This window comes from Ornithodoros turicata, chromosome 6, assembly GCF_037126465.1.
Source record: "Ornithodoros turicata isolate Travis chromosome 6, ASM3712646v1, whole genome shotgun sequence".
Classification (NCBI taxonomy): domain Eukaryota; kingdom Metazoa; phylum Arthropoda; class Arachnida; order Ixodida; family Argasidae; genus Ornithodoros; species Ornithodoros turicata.
In genome coordinates, this window is record NC_088206.1 from 5169113 (window position 1) to 5182908 (window position 13796).

General features: G+C 43.4%; 1 protein-coding gene across 2 annotated transcripts; it reads left to right on the forward strand.

Moving 5' to 3' along the window:
- Window positions 1-1535: 1535 nt before the first annotated feature.
- On the forward strand, window positions 1536-13500 carry LOC135398932 (histone deacetylase 1-like). Of its 2 annotated transcripts, none has more exons than XM_064630502.1 (12): window positions 1536-1643; window positions 2432-2544; window positions 3945-4062; window positions 4182-4256; window positions 5354-5492; window positions 5983-6124; window positions 8189-8531; window positions 9039-9147; window positions 9231-9289; window positions 10277-10519; window positions 12386-12443; window positions 12972-13500. In XM_064630502.1, the coding sequence occupies exons 1-11, from the start codon at window positions 1595-1597 to the stop codon at window positions 12439-12441; spliced, it is 1446 nt and encodes a 481-aa protein (XP_064486572.1). In that variant the 5' UTR covers window positions 1536-1594; the 3' UTR covers window positions 12442-12443; window positions 12972-13500. The 2 variants fall into 2 exon arrangements, with proteins under 2 accessions (XP_064486572.1, XP_064486573.1); XM_064630503.1 differs by lacking the exon at window positions 1536-1643 and adding an exon at window positions 1880-1898.
- Window positions 13501-13796: the final 296 nt, after the last annotated feature.

The following is a 13796-nucleotide window of genomic DNA, read 5'->3' on the forward strand; positions in this document are numbered from 1 at the left end:
CACACGGCCACGATAGGTATGCGCGCGCCTCTCCTGCTGTCTCATTGGATGACGCCAATCTTTGCCGCGTGGGGGGTCCCATTCGTTACCCCCAAAGACTGCACTGTCTTCATTGTGTTTTTCTTCGGTCGGGCGTTGGTCGGGTGACGTTGTCGGCCCACATGCGTGAGGCCGACAACGGCGGGCCCTATCGCCATCACCACCACCACCGTGTTTTTCTTCTAAACGGTATAGCGCTGTGAGTGCGTGCATTATACTAATTGAAACAAGGACTTTCATTTGATAGCAAGTTGCTTTTGCATTTTAGTGCCCCTCTAGATTTCTTCCACACTCGGTAATTTGGGTAGGTGTGAACCGTTATTTGAACCGGCTTCCGGTTCAGTTCCAAGATGGCGCCAACGGTTCGGCTAAAAATAACGGCTAGCAACGATTTTCCTATATCTTGTCCTTGTTGGGTATTCAGCTGAAGTTCTCTCAATTGAACCCCTCAGAACCTGGGTGTCCAGGAAATAATTTAATCGAACTTCTCGAATAATATCGTTGAACATCTCTTGAAAGGTGATCTTCCAGGAGTAAATTCCTGTAATCATTAGTATATGCAACCATGCCGTACAAGCTGCCATACGCAAGCAGGAACAGTTAGTATATTAAAACTTCCAAAGCCACAAGCAAAGTGTGGGAAAGTGTCATCAGTTCCAAGATGGCGCCAACGGTTCGGCTAAAAATAACGGCTAGCAACGATTTTCCTATATCTTGTCCTTGTTGGGTATTCAGCTGAAGTTCTCTCAATTGGACCCCTCAGAACCTGGGTGTCCAGGAAATAATTTAATCGAACTTCTCGAATAATATCGTTGAACATCACTTGAAAGGTGATCTTCCAGGAGTAAATTCCTGTAATCATCAGTATATGCAACCATGCCGTACAAGCTGCCATACGCAAGCAGGAACAGTTAGTATATTAAAACTTCCAAAGCCACAAGCAAAGTGTGGGAAAGTGTCATCAGTTCCAAGATGGCGCCAACGGTTCGGCTAAAAATAACGGCTAGCAACGATTTTCCTATATCTTGTCCTTGTTGGGTATTCAGCTGAAGTTCTCTCAATTGAACCCCTCAGAACCTGGGTGTCCAGGAAATAATTTAATCGAACTTCTCGAATAATATCGTTGAACATCACTTGAAAGGTGATCTTCCAGGAGTAAATTCCTGTAATCATCAGTATATGCAACCATGCCGTACAAGCTGCCATACGCAAGCAGGAACAGTTAGTATATTAAAACTTCCAAAGCCACAAGCAAAGTGTGGGAAAGTGTCATCTCTCGTTTCGTAGTGTCTACGCGTGGGATAAACTAAATTAAATTTCCAAATCAAATTTCCCGCGTTACCGGAACAGTCCGGCGGCGGCGCACAGATCTACAGATCTAGGCTGCCTAGCACGTGATAACGTTCGCTTCAAATATGCTCACATTATTTAGGGAGTTCATCAATTACGTTTTTAGGTTTGATGGTTTGATCGCTTGACGTTCGTTGATTAGGTTAACTACTCAAACTGAAGACCGCTGATTTCGAGAGTAGCGTCACGTGCCCCTTTCCCAACTATGGCCGCAACGATGCACTCGAAAAAGCGGGTTTGTTATTATTATGACGGTACGTATATCAAATATTCTTGAAATTCATGGCAGATACATGTCGTCTTCCGAAGTTTTACCGGTGAATTCTCTCGCAAAATTTCGACACGATAGCGTCATCTTGCAAATTTTCCGGTGATGCGTGAAAACTTCGGCTTTCCGACAGAGCAGCTAAATCGGCTCATTGTTACGGCCTGCACATCGCCAAAACGGCCCTCGCGATGAAAAGTAAACACAAAATTGCTCAATCAGGCAATTAAATATTTTAATTAGAGTAAGTTGGCTTGTTTTCAAGCTCCATTGCAAAACGCGCCCAATCTTGAAATGTAGTATCGCCGGGCACTCCGTAGACTCTGCTTTTGTTGTTTTTATTTTTATTTGTTTGCTTCCATGATTAGGCATAGGTAGTGTCAGTAATTTCAATAAATTTTTTATAGTTGCATAGTCACTTCATTATCGTAGTGTCGTGAGTTTTTGTTGTCTTCCAACTCAGGTTTGAATAAATTATAGTTTGAATTTTTTTTAGGTAGAACTTTCGGACGGAGAGAGGGAAAAAAAAGTTCACAGTCGTAATTCATATCACGGTTCATGTTCACATGAAATGAGTACATGATTCCATATCCGACATGACACACAGCTAATTTATGAAACACAATTGTCAGAAACTTTTCGAATTGTTGAAATAAATTCGACTTAATTATTTTTTCGGCCTTGTAGGTTATCTGCTGAAAACTGTTTGTTTCGCATTTTTTTTGCTTGTTCTTTATTTTGTCGAAAAAGTTGTTTAAAATAGTTGTTGCCCTTCAGGTGATATTGGGAACTACTACTACGGCCAGGGTCACCCAATGAAGCCGCACCGGATGCGCATGACGCACAACTTGATTCTCAACTATGGACTCTACAGAAAAATGGAGATCTATGTAAGTCATCCATCTCTAAATCTTCCCAGCAATCTTCTTTTCTGCAGTGGACTGTGCACCATATAATACACACTCTTGCGCAGGAGCGATGATCGTAACTAGTCTCTAGCACAGAAGAGAGGCCTATCAACCTCTCAACTCCTTCAGAGAGCTGATGAGTGCATCAGTGATGTTGACGTCGCCCCCCTTAATGTATAGAGTACGTCACAGTTAGTGCAGTGTCAGATCTGCGGGCGGGTTGGGGGGGGGGGGGGGGGCAGTTGGGTGATCGCCACCAAATCGTAAGGTTAGTCATGAAGTTTCCTCCTTTCCCCTCCCCTGCTATGCGCTTAGACATATACACGCTTTCAGATCGTTCACATTTTTTAAACTAGTTTTTTTGCCAGTCACTACCAATTTTTATAGTTGCATCTACTAGAATGAATGTTCGAACATGCGTGTTACTCTTGCACAAGACAAAGAAAATGTAGCCGTGCAAAAAAACATGGTGATTGTGAACAGTCTGTCTCAAAGTACAGGAAAGGCTGAGATACATGTAACATAAATTTGTTGGTATAATAGGAAACTGATCTTGCATACTGAAGTTCTACTTTTCAACAATACTTTTGCGACATTAGCATGGGTCACCTTTTTCAACTTTGCTTCCTGAAGCATTTGCTAGCCTGTTCCTCTACACATCGAACATGGCGCACGTATCGGAAACCCATTTAATCCCGACTCATCCCCAAATGACGTTTCGTCGCATCGTCGACGCATCGTCATCCAATACCAAAATCCCACAAGGTCAGCCGCGCGGGCCAAAGCCAACCGCAGGGGAGAACTCGGGAACGTAGTGCCGCTGCCGCATCTGCCCAACCTGTTTGCTGCCCCATTGTTGTTGGCCTCATTTCTGTTAGTGAAGGCAGCCGGAAAAGGTGTACAAATTTTTCGTTTTGGAAGGACATTCCTCGTGAATGTAGTCTTGTGGCTCCCAAAAAACACTTATATTTAAAAATGCGGGAACATAAGTGGCGGCCCGCATGAAACGTCAAAATGATGTATTTAAGAAAATATGTTTCATAGTTAAATGAACGTATATACCTACCGTTACATCACATCGTTCTTATATCGGTTTAGAGCCTCCTTAATGTAGAAATACAGAATTGAGGTACATAATTTAGATTATTCCTTTTTAAAGGGGACGATGATTGTGACAGTGAGGACTGTTACAAGATCACAGTTTTGTAATTTCACCAGAGAGGTGGATGAAACGTATCATGCTTCATGTCGTTATACTGCACCTCTATTTCCTATATGACAGAAAAATAAATTAAAAAATTAGAAATGGAAGAACGTAAAATTTTTTAAGAGTGTCTGAATCTTGACCGAGAATCTTTTCTGAACCTGACTTGTTTGTGCAGCGCCCACACAAAGCAACACAGGAAGAGATGACCAAATACCACAGCGACGATTACATCCGATTCCTACGAAGTATACGCCCGGACAACATGTCTGAGTATAACAAGCAGATGCAGAGATGTGAGCTCTCTCTCCTTCTTCCTTATTTTTATTTTTTTTTGTTTCGTTTTTGTACAAGTCTTCATTAGTGTGTTACCTGTGCCTGTCCTCATTTGTACATCCATGTGTTTATATTCCAGTTAATGTCGGAGAAGATTGCCCGGTCTTCGATGGCCTCTACGAATTCTGTCAACTTTCGACTGGAGGTTCAGTTGGTGAGGCCCTTTGACGTCTTTTTGCTGCTCACGTCGTCGGTGCAATTGTTCACTGTGTGTTTTTTCTAAACTTTCGGGAACCCTTCTCGTTTTTTTTTTGTCATACGGGTCATATGGGTTTTCAATATGGGTGATTTGGGCTCGTGACATGATGTTTTCAACAAGAAGCTTTTAAATTTAGGTTTCTATTTACTTTTGCTTTGAGTATTCTTTATGTGCCGCATAGTGGTTCTAGTTTTCATTCTACAAACTTCAAGACCTACGAATTATGTGCTAGTTCCTCACATTTTGGTTTTGTGCCCATATTTTTAAGGGAATCTTGGCAGTTGGAAGTACGCCGTTTCGTCAGCTATGCAGTTAAGGTGGTGCCCCAATGAAATACTGTAGGGCCCTTCGATTTTAAAACCCAAATTATTTGCGAATCGGGCACAAGGCACATGTTCGCGAAAACTACTAGTTGCTAAAGTTTGTGGCTTGATTGCCTTGCCTTTGCAAAGCAGTTCAAATACTTACTAGTAACAAGCTGTGAAAATAAAGTTTCGTCAGTTACCTTAAAACTGACGAATCTTTCAGTTCAAGAAAATTAGGGGTGTGCAAGCAATAAAGGTTTTACAGTATGACTTCTGAAATGAATTGGTACACACACTATTTCACTTACAAGTTTTAGCCACTTGTTTTTTTTTTAATATTTTGAGATGGAATAAGTGTGGCATATGAAAAATTATCAAAAATCGCATTGAACGCAATATTTTGTCACACAGTGATCTTTCTTTTCTTTTTGGTAAAGCCCAACGACAGGTTTCATCCTCAGGAGGAAATGATGATTTGATGGGCTGCAGTATAGAATAAGGTTATCGGAGTCAAAATTCAGAGTAGCGAAAATGTAAGCTCTTTGCTGCCACCCAAACAGCTCTTTGCACACTGTTTCTTCTCAGTCTTTCTTTGTCATTTTTATTTTGTCACTGGCTATCCTCTCCAACTACAGCCAATCAAATTTTCCTTACGTTCTTGAGATAGGAATTTGTCCTGGGGCTTTTGAATGTTTTTATCAGTTTTTTTTTTTTTTTTTCAATACGTTCTTCGGTTCTTCCTTCCAGCTGGAGCCGTGAAATTGAACAAACAAGCGACAGACATTGCAATCAATTGGGCAGGGGGCCTGCATCACGCCAAAAAGTCTGAGGCCTCCGGCTTCTGCTACGTCAATGACATTGTGCTTGCCATCCTGGAATTGCTCAAGTGAGTTGCTCCACGTGACCCAATCGTATTTAAAGCCTCGCCTTTTCCGCAATTTCGCAAAAATGCGTGGAATTTGAAATGTGTCGCAGAACCTGCGATTTGGTACGGAATTTTGCGGTTTAGCGCTTCTTGGCTGAGGATCGCAGTTTCGGGACCAGGCATGGGCAGTTGGTAAAGGTGCGTCTCCTGACCACGAGAAAAACTAACGCGCTCTCTTCACCCCTCTCACAATGCCCACTCGATCGATCAGTTGATCTCTCGCTGCATTTCTATCACTTTCGCTTTGCTCTCGTTCACGACATCCCGATGCGGGCGTTCCTTACGCCGAGCAGAATGGGTAACAAGGGTAAAGGGCGCAATGGTAACAGTGGGTAACAAAACACCTGGATTGCGGTGTCTCAGGGTCTCTGCCGCAGAGTTCAAGAGTTTCCGCAGCGGAGAAACCGGGTCCTTGGTTCATATTCTGATTTTGTGTTCAATTTGTTCCCAGGTACCACCAGCGCGTTCTCTACATAGACGTGGACATTCACCACGGTGACGGTGTGGAGGAGGCCTTCTACACCACTGACAGAGTGATGACATGTTCTTTCCATAAATATGGCGAGTACTTTCCAGGCACCGGAGATCTAAGGGTAAGGGTGTGTCAGTTTTGTGAAAATGTTTTGGTCAACAGCCGAGACGGACTTTGTGCTTTCTGAGAAAACCCCGTTTGCTATTTTGACGTTAATTTATGAAATACAGCTGCCAACCGATTTTTTGGACTTCTGGGAGCTATAAGATCGTTGAATGAAGTATAAAGCAGTTCAAACTCTTTGTCAAATGCAAAATTTTGACATTATTTCCAAGGCCTTTCTTCAAAATAGCCAAAGAAGTTTCGAAAACTGTTTTACGAAAGCTGTCTCATCCACAAGTGAATACTGAATGTACATAAATTGCATGAAGAGTTTGATTATACCAGTGGAGTTATAAGACAAAGTCATCAGATGCAAATTTTGGGGGTAAAAAAACTCAAACAGTTCAATAGTCTTCCTCATTTTTAGTTTCAAGCCCTTCCATTTATACAGAAATGGAAAAAATAGACATTGAAACAATTGTTTACTACATGTTTTTTGTGACATGCACTAAAGGGCACCCTGGCGCAAATCATTGCTGTCTGAGTCTCAGCTTTTTGTGGCACCAGTTTCAGTGGCACCAAAACCATGAATTGAAAGAAGTTTGTCAGTATTTTATAATATGCTTGTGGTTCCTTCTGGTCTCTTGCACTTACTTCGACTATACAATAAGCAAAAGAAATACAGACCAAGGAAATAACGTAACTAACTTTGAACTTACGAGCGTGAAATCTTATCGACAAGAACCTAGTCAAATAACTTTGCATTTCCCCTCCTTTTTGTTTTTCACATATATCAATATAGTTTCTTATATTGAGATTAGAGCTGTGCGAATGTTCGAAATTTTGAATACGAATCGAATATCTCATGCTATTTGAATGCTATTCACAACCTATTTTCAGTATTCGAAAAATTTCGAATACTTTTCGAATACATAGTACTGAAGCAAAATGTTGCTATCGCCATTCTGCAAGTGGGCTTCGCCTCATTGCATCCAAGAGTTAGGTGAAGCCCACTTCACGTTGTCGCCATTGTTTTTTGGCTCTGTTCTGCAAGTCGGCTTTACATCATTACACTCGAGTGTTAGGTGAAGCCCGCTTTACACAGCTTACGGTATTCTGTCATTAAAAGACTATTCTGTCTTTGTTCTGTAACAGATGGAAATATGTGCAGTTTCTAAAAAGGGTACAGGAAATTCACGATGTAAACATAGAAATGGGTAGATGCACACAAAGCAGGCTGCATGGATCATGTTGACTAACTCTCAATACTGTTCATACCACTAATGCAGGCCACCGTAGAAAACACAGAGGGACCCTTCTCTCACAATATGTTATGCTTAGAGCCTGAAGCTTTCGGGAAATATTTTTTTCTAAATTCGGGGGGTAAAAATCGGGTAAATAAACGTGCGCACTAAATTCACGCGAATTCGGGTGAAAAAACTTCCAGTATGCTAAATTCGGGGAGAAATCTGGCTCAGTTACTCAAGCCAACTGTAGTGGTTTGGTACAAACGGTGATGTAACTGCATCTGCTGCCAAACAAGTAAGTTAGTGCATTCCTACGGACATCCCAGTGAGGGGAATTTGCCGGGTAAAAATCGGGTTTCACCCTAAAGAGTGAACCTTCAATTCCGGGTGCAAATTCGGGGAAGAATCGGGTAAAAACCCTAAAACTTAAGGCTCCAGTTATGCTGCATGAAAAGGCTCACAAGTTTGGAGCAGAACATCGTCGAACGAGCACAACACCACAAAATATTTCACCACGAAGTATTCAAAATTATTCGGATTCGAAATTCACGACGGAAATTTTGTTATTCGCGCAGCTCTAATCGAGACTGTTGTTGTGTGTTTCGTTTCTGACATGTCTGGAGCACGGATAGTGGTGTCTTCCTGTAGTGTTGCTATACCCTGTTTTGTGCAGAGGAGTTTCAAAATCACGAGACAGCTCGGTGAAATTTAATTTAGCCAGTTAACGTCCGGGGAAAATGGTCGCCACCTAATGAAGCCGGAGCCTGCTGATGGCCAGGAGCGCATTGTCTTATTTATCTGCTTTCATTATATATTTTTTTTAAATGCCCACTCAGGACATTGGTGCTGGCAAGGGCAAGTACTACGCCGTAAACTTCCCCCTGCGTGACGGCATCGACGACGACTCGTACGAGAGCATCTTCCAGCCGCTCATCTCCAAGGTGATGGAGATGTACCAGCCGAGCGCAGTAGTGCTCCAGTGCGGTGCAGATTCCCTGTCGGGAGATCGTCTGGGCTGCTTCAACCTCACACTGAAGGGCCATGGACGCTGTGCCGAGTTCGTGCGACGCTACGGACTGCCTCTGCTTCAACTAGGCGGGGGCGGATATACCATCCGCAACGTCGCGCGCTGCTGGACCTACGAGACAGCCGTCGCGCTCGGCGTCGACATTGCTAATGGTGACTCTCTTTTCTTACTTCCACTGCTGGCTCCATAGACTGTCTGGACTGTGTCGCATGTCCGACAGCGGAGTTATTTTCGAGGCAACGCAGCGGCCTACCGATTTTCCGGACTTGGCGGGGACCAGAAAAAAAGTGCGAATAATACAGCAGTCAAAATTAGATGATCACTAAATTAAACTTATTTCGCCTCAACTGAGTAAAGAAGTCCGGAGTTGGGCCTTGCTGCGTGTGATAAAACCCGCCCGCATTTGCACGAGCGTCACACGTCCCTCGTACCGACAACGTTTCGAAAGCTGGTGAACAGCGACAGCGTGTGCGCAGAATCAGACACCGACAGCCAAACATTGTGCAAACTGGTGATGCCATCAATCTTGTTGACAAACGTGCCCGCTCGGAAAGAAAGATAGGTGTTTGTCAGCTGATGGAGGTCGTTCTGGGAATGCACTTGGGCTAAGTTAGCTATTACATAGTACATATACCAACTGCGATTGTTTCTTGTTTCAGAACTACCTTACAATGACTACTTTGAGTACTTTGGCCCTGACTTCAAGCTTCACATCAGTCCTTCCAACATGGCCAATCAGAACACACCTGAGTACCTGGAGAAGATCAAGTGAGTGCTTGTATGGAAAATACGAGGATGCTTTTCTCTGTGCCTCTTTCGTGCTTTGTAACATTGTTTTTGCCATCCTACAGGACTCGATTGTTCGAAAATCTCAGGATGTTGCCACACGCTCCTGGTGTTCAAATGCAGCGTAAGTTGCGTTTTGTTCCATTTGTGGCATTTTAAATTTGTTAATCTTTACTGAACTTTATTTGCTGCTATACAGTGGCATATTCTTTTCACTTTTCTAGGGTGTATACTCCCAAAAATCATACTTGTTTGCACTGCTGGAGTGGTGATCTCCAATCCAATTCGGGCCCTTGGTAGCATTAACTCGAGCCAATTGAACCAAACACTCTGTTGGGTGGCTGGCAGTGATGATCGCTAACTACTTCTACAGTAGTTTAACTATAACTACTAACTACTTCGCCATGGAGTAGTTTAACTAGTAGTTCAACTACTTTTCAACTACTGCAAAGTATTCTAACTACATCTATAACTACTTAACGTTGTCCATCAACACCAATACCATTCTATAGTGTTCTTGGACACCTAAATATGAATCGCAAGCAGTGATAAAAGTGAAGATTTAGTACACATACACGGCACCATTGCTCTGCACCTCCGTTCTCATCAAACAAGTGGCTCAAGGTAAAAGCCGGAAGCACAATCGTGCCGTAAAGCTTGCGGTAAAATCGGAAGTAGTTGGTGCCTGCAGTAACCTAACTACTGTAGTTAACTACTCGAAATAGTAGTTTAACTAGTAGTTCCCACTACATTTCTGCAAGTAGTTGATAACTACTTTTTAACTACAATGAGGTAGTTTAACTAGTAGTTTAACTACATGTAGTTAACTACTGGCCACCACTGGTGGCTGGTGACATTGCCAAGCAGGATGTGACACGATCAGAAAATTTTGTTGCTGCAGAACCCCGAATGGGAAGGCTGCTTTTGGCGGCATATTCTACAGCCATCCCGTCCAGTAAAATAGTAATCCACTAAAATACCCGATACAGTAAACCCCTTTTGTGGGAACAACAAACACGGCACAGGCGCCCGAGCGCTGGAGTTTCCCTCGAATGTACCTAATCTTTCTTTTCTTAAAAAAAAAAAACTTTACCACTCTCTGTAAATGCAGCGATTCCAGAGGATGCAGTCGATCAAGAGAGCGAAGACGACGACAAGGCTAACGCGGACGAACGCATCAGCATCCGGGCCTCTGAGAAGCGCGTTGCCTGTGACGAGGAGTTTTCCGACTCTGAAGATGAGGGTGACGGTCGCCGAGACAGCCGTTCTCACAAGCCCAAGAAGCACAGACGTGGCCCCGACGAGGATGCGAAGTCCACGGATAGCAGCGCCCCAAAGAAAGAGGCAGAAGAAGGTACGTAGAGGAACAGAATATTCCGCAAACGCAAGTCCACTCCGGGGGAATTTTAGTGTTGAGCCTGTGACCTCGTGTATTACACCAGTCTTGGGTAAGTTACTTCTAAAAAGTAACTGAGTTACAGTTATAGTTACTTTCTTGGTTAAGTAACTAAGTTACAGTTATAGTTACTTTCTTGGCCAAGTGACTACTTACAGTTACAGTGACTGAAAGAAAATAACTTAGTTACATTACAGTTACTTTCTATAAAAACGCCCATGAGAGGGTGATCCGCCACAAGAAAAGGCTATGTTGTGCATCCCCTTGCACATGTAATCTTTGATATCTCGATAATCTGATAACTCGAGGTACCCACACAGCCATTCTATTGCGAAACGTCTTAATTCCGAAGCAGAGAATGTTCACTAGAGTTGATCTGTTATCTTCGTATAGTGAAAACTTACATCAGCTCGTATAATTTTTAATGTTTCGTTCAGTCGATAATCCCACAGGTTGTCAAATTATTGAGGATGGAAATGCAATACGTTATGTTAGCATTTCTCTGCATTCGAGAGGTGGTACTGTGTAGAGAAACCGTGTAACGGAGCATCTGTCCACTCACGGGCCAGCAATAAGGGGGTGCTCGCACGCCTGGCTTCGAGAAGTCGTCCGAAGGAAAGCCCACGTGCGTCCTACCTGGGGCCATTATCCCCTTATTTGGGCGAAGGACCAACGAGGTCATTCCCTAGGCACACGAGGAAAATGATAAACTGCAGCGCCGTGCAAACATTCGACCTACTTGCATAGCGTATTCAGAAAACAGATTTTCTTTGCCGAGAAGCGGAAATACAGTAGAATCTCGATGATACGCATCTCACGGGGTCGCGGAAAAAATTCGTATTATCCGAAATTCGTATCAAACGAATTAAACCAAAATAAAAATTGAGGCAAGAAAATAGACAGTGACTGTTCATTTTCCGTTACTGTCAGTGAAAGAGGTCGGTCGTAACGTTTTTGGCCAATGCTGCCCAAATACGCGAGATGATTCAAAAGACGTAGCACGTGCTTTCCACCCGCGAGTCGCGCGACAGTGGTCTAAAGCGAGCTTCTCCTAAAGCACACAGGCGTTAGGTGAAGCCGACTTGCGGAATGGTGACGCGTAATGTTGCCACAAGTTGTCCTGATATGTTCCTTCCACGTGTTCTGGTCGCTGTTTTCCGCCAGAGCGATGTCACACCCCAAGCAGCAAAATGTACTGAAAGTCGAGTGCAATAGGGGTGGACGGGTAGGCGGAAGGCCTTGAACAGACTCCTGAAACTAAAGAACATTGATAAGACACATACCGTCCACCCCTATTGCACTCGACTTTCAGTACATTGTGCTGCTTGGGACAGCTTCACGGTTTATTGTTGGGAGGGGGGTAAAAAGGTCAAAACAGAGATAAGGTGATAAGGTTCCGGCCGTTCAATCCCGTTGATCTTATCTCCTCCACCACCAAAAGGAAAGTCATTGCTTGCATTGCGCTACATGATGTAAGGAAGTTCGTGGTGAGGATCGGCCTCCCTTTTCGAAAGAAGGAGCAGCATGACTCGCGTTCTCTCGCGTCACGGGGGAACGACCTCTGTCGCATCCTCGGCTCATTTGTATCACCCGTAAAGGCAAGATAACGTGTTCCTATCATCCGAACTCGAATACATGGGAAGAAAGGCATTCCGGCCGGGACCGGAAAAGAATTCGTATCATCCCGAAATTCGTATAATCCGTGATCGTATCATCGAGATTCTACTGTATTTTCCTCTAAACAAAAGCTTCGGCACATCACTATGAGTTGAGGCTTTGGACCATCTGAACATTCGATTTTTTTTTTTCTTCTCATCTCCTCAGACAAAGAAGACAAAAAGATGGACACATCATCCACAGAAAAGGAAGCAAAACCATGATGGTAAGACATGTTCTTCTGTTTTGCCACATAATAAAACTGCTGTTAAGTGTGTCTTCAATACACAGTGGGCACAGACCAGCTCCCCAGGTGATCCGCAAGTGGATATTGTATTCTACTTAATGTTCCGCATTCTTTTGGTGGGTGAAGCTGGTCACTGTGTATGTGCATACTGTGATAGCATCCTGTCATTGGTTTTTGTAAAACTTGGTCAATTTTAGTGATACTTATTCTCTGAAAACCGTCGAGCCTTTAGATAATAGCTCCGAGTAAGTTGTAGCTCGCAGGGGACCTTATGTAACATACGTCGCAAGATGTTGTCTGTCGATGCTGTCGACGATTTTGAAGAGCAGTTACAGGGTCATGAGTGGGTACTGCGAGACGTTGACAGAACACACGTTTTGACGCTGCTCGTGTTGTCTTTGCCATTGTACAGATTGTGTACAATTCCACTGTGCATAACAGACCTCTGACCGTGTGCTGCTACAACTTCAGTTTCAGTTGCTCCACTCTCTATTTCTTCTTTTCCAGGTCATGTCGCGTGGCATTTTAATTTCCCCGTCGATCGTTCCATCAAGAGTGACAGACCTATTTATGTAACACACAAAGGTTTCGTTTTCTTTTTTTTTTTTATTTCAGCGACTGTCTCTCTGACAGAAAACTTCAGCATCCCATGTGTACAATACGTCGAACAACCATCATGCTTTTAAAGAGAACAACCACGGAAGCCACCGGTGTTACTCGTCCTCTGTGTGACGGGCATCCTCCGTACCCGGGGATTTTGTACAAGTTCGGTAGCGAGAAAGATATACTGTTGGAGTACCGACGCTTTCAGCGGTGCCGAGAAAAATTTGAAATGCTGCACACTGCAATTGTCCTGAGCTAAAAAATCTGGTGTTTGCTGAACCTTAGTTGAAACAGCTACGGTTTGCCTTGAGTATATACTGCTGAAAATTGTCTTTTTAATCTTCCGCGATAATTTCCGAGGTATTTATGCCTGCCCACGTGGCCTTTTTGCTTCATTCCCAAAATGATGTAAATAAAATTCTTGCCCTTCCTAGTTTGTGCTTCACTTTGCTCTTTTTTTTTTCTTCCTTTCTCAATGTTCCCAACATTTGTTCTTAATGGAATTTTTTTTTGCCGATAAGCTTTCTAAAAAGAAAAACGTCCTTCTGGATGGCAAGTTTCAAGGGCCCGCTCTGGCGCCTGGTAGCAGAACCCTTTAGTTGATGTTAGTGGAGGTAAGATTGCAGTTCTCAAATACCTGTTTGCTCTCATTTCAAGTTATTGCTTCTGTGTCTACAATTGCGAGACAAGTCTATTAGAGCAGCCCCATCAGCTGCTGGCCGTTTACTA

What these genes read in the sequence shown, in the direction of transcription:
- LOC135398932 (XM_064630502.1), top strand. Translation starts at nt 1,595, where the DNA reads ATGGCCGCAACGATGCACTCGAAAAAGCGGGTTTGTTATTATTATGAC. An exon ending in TAACAAGCAGATGCAGAGAT is followed by an intron (nt 4,063 to 4,181) that starts GTGAGCTCTCTC and finishes TTTATATTCCAG; the next exon opens with TTAATGTCGGAGAAGATTGC. An exon ending in CAGGCACCGGAGATCTAAGG is followed by an intron (nt 6,125 to 8,188) that starts GTAAGGGTGTGT and finishes ATGCCCACTCAG; the next exon opens with GACATTGGTGCTGGCAAGGG.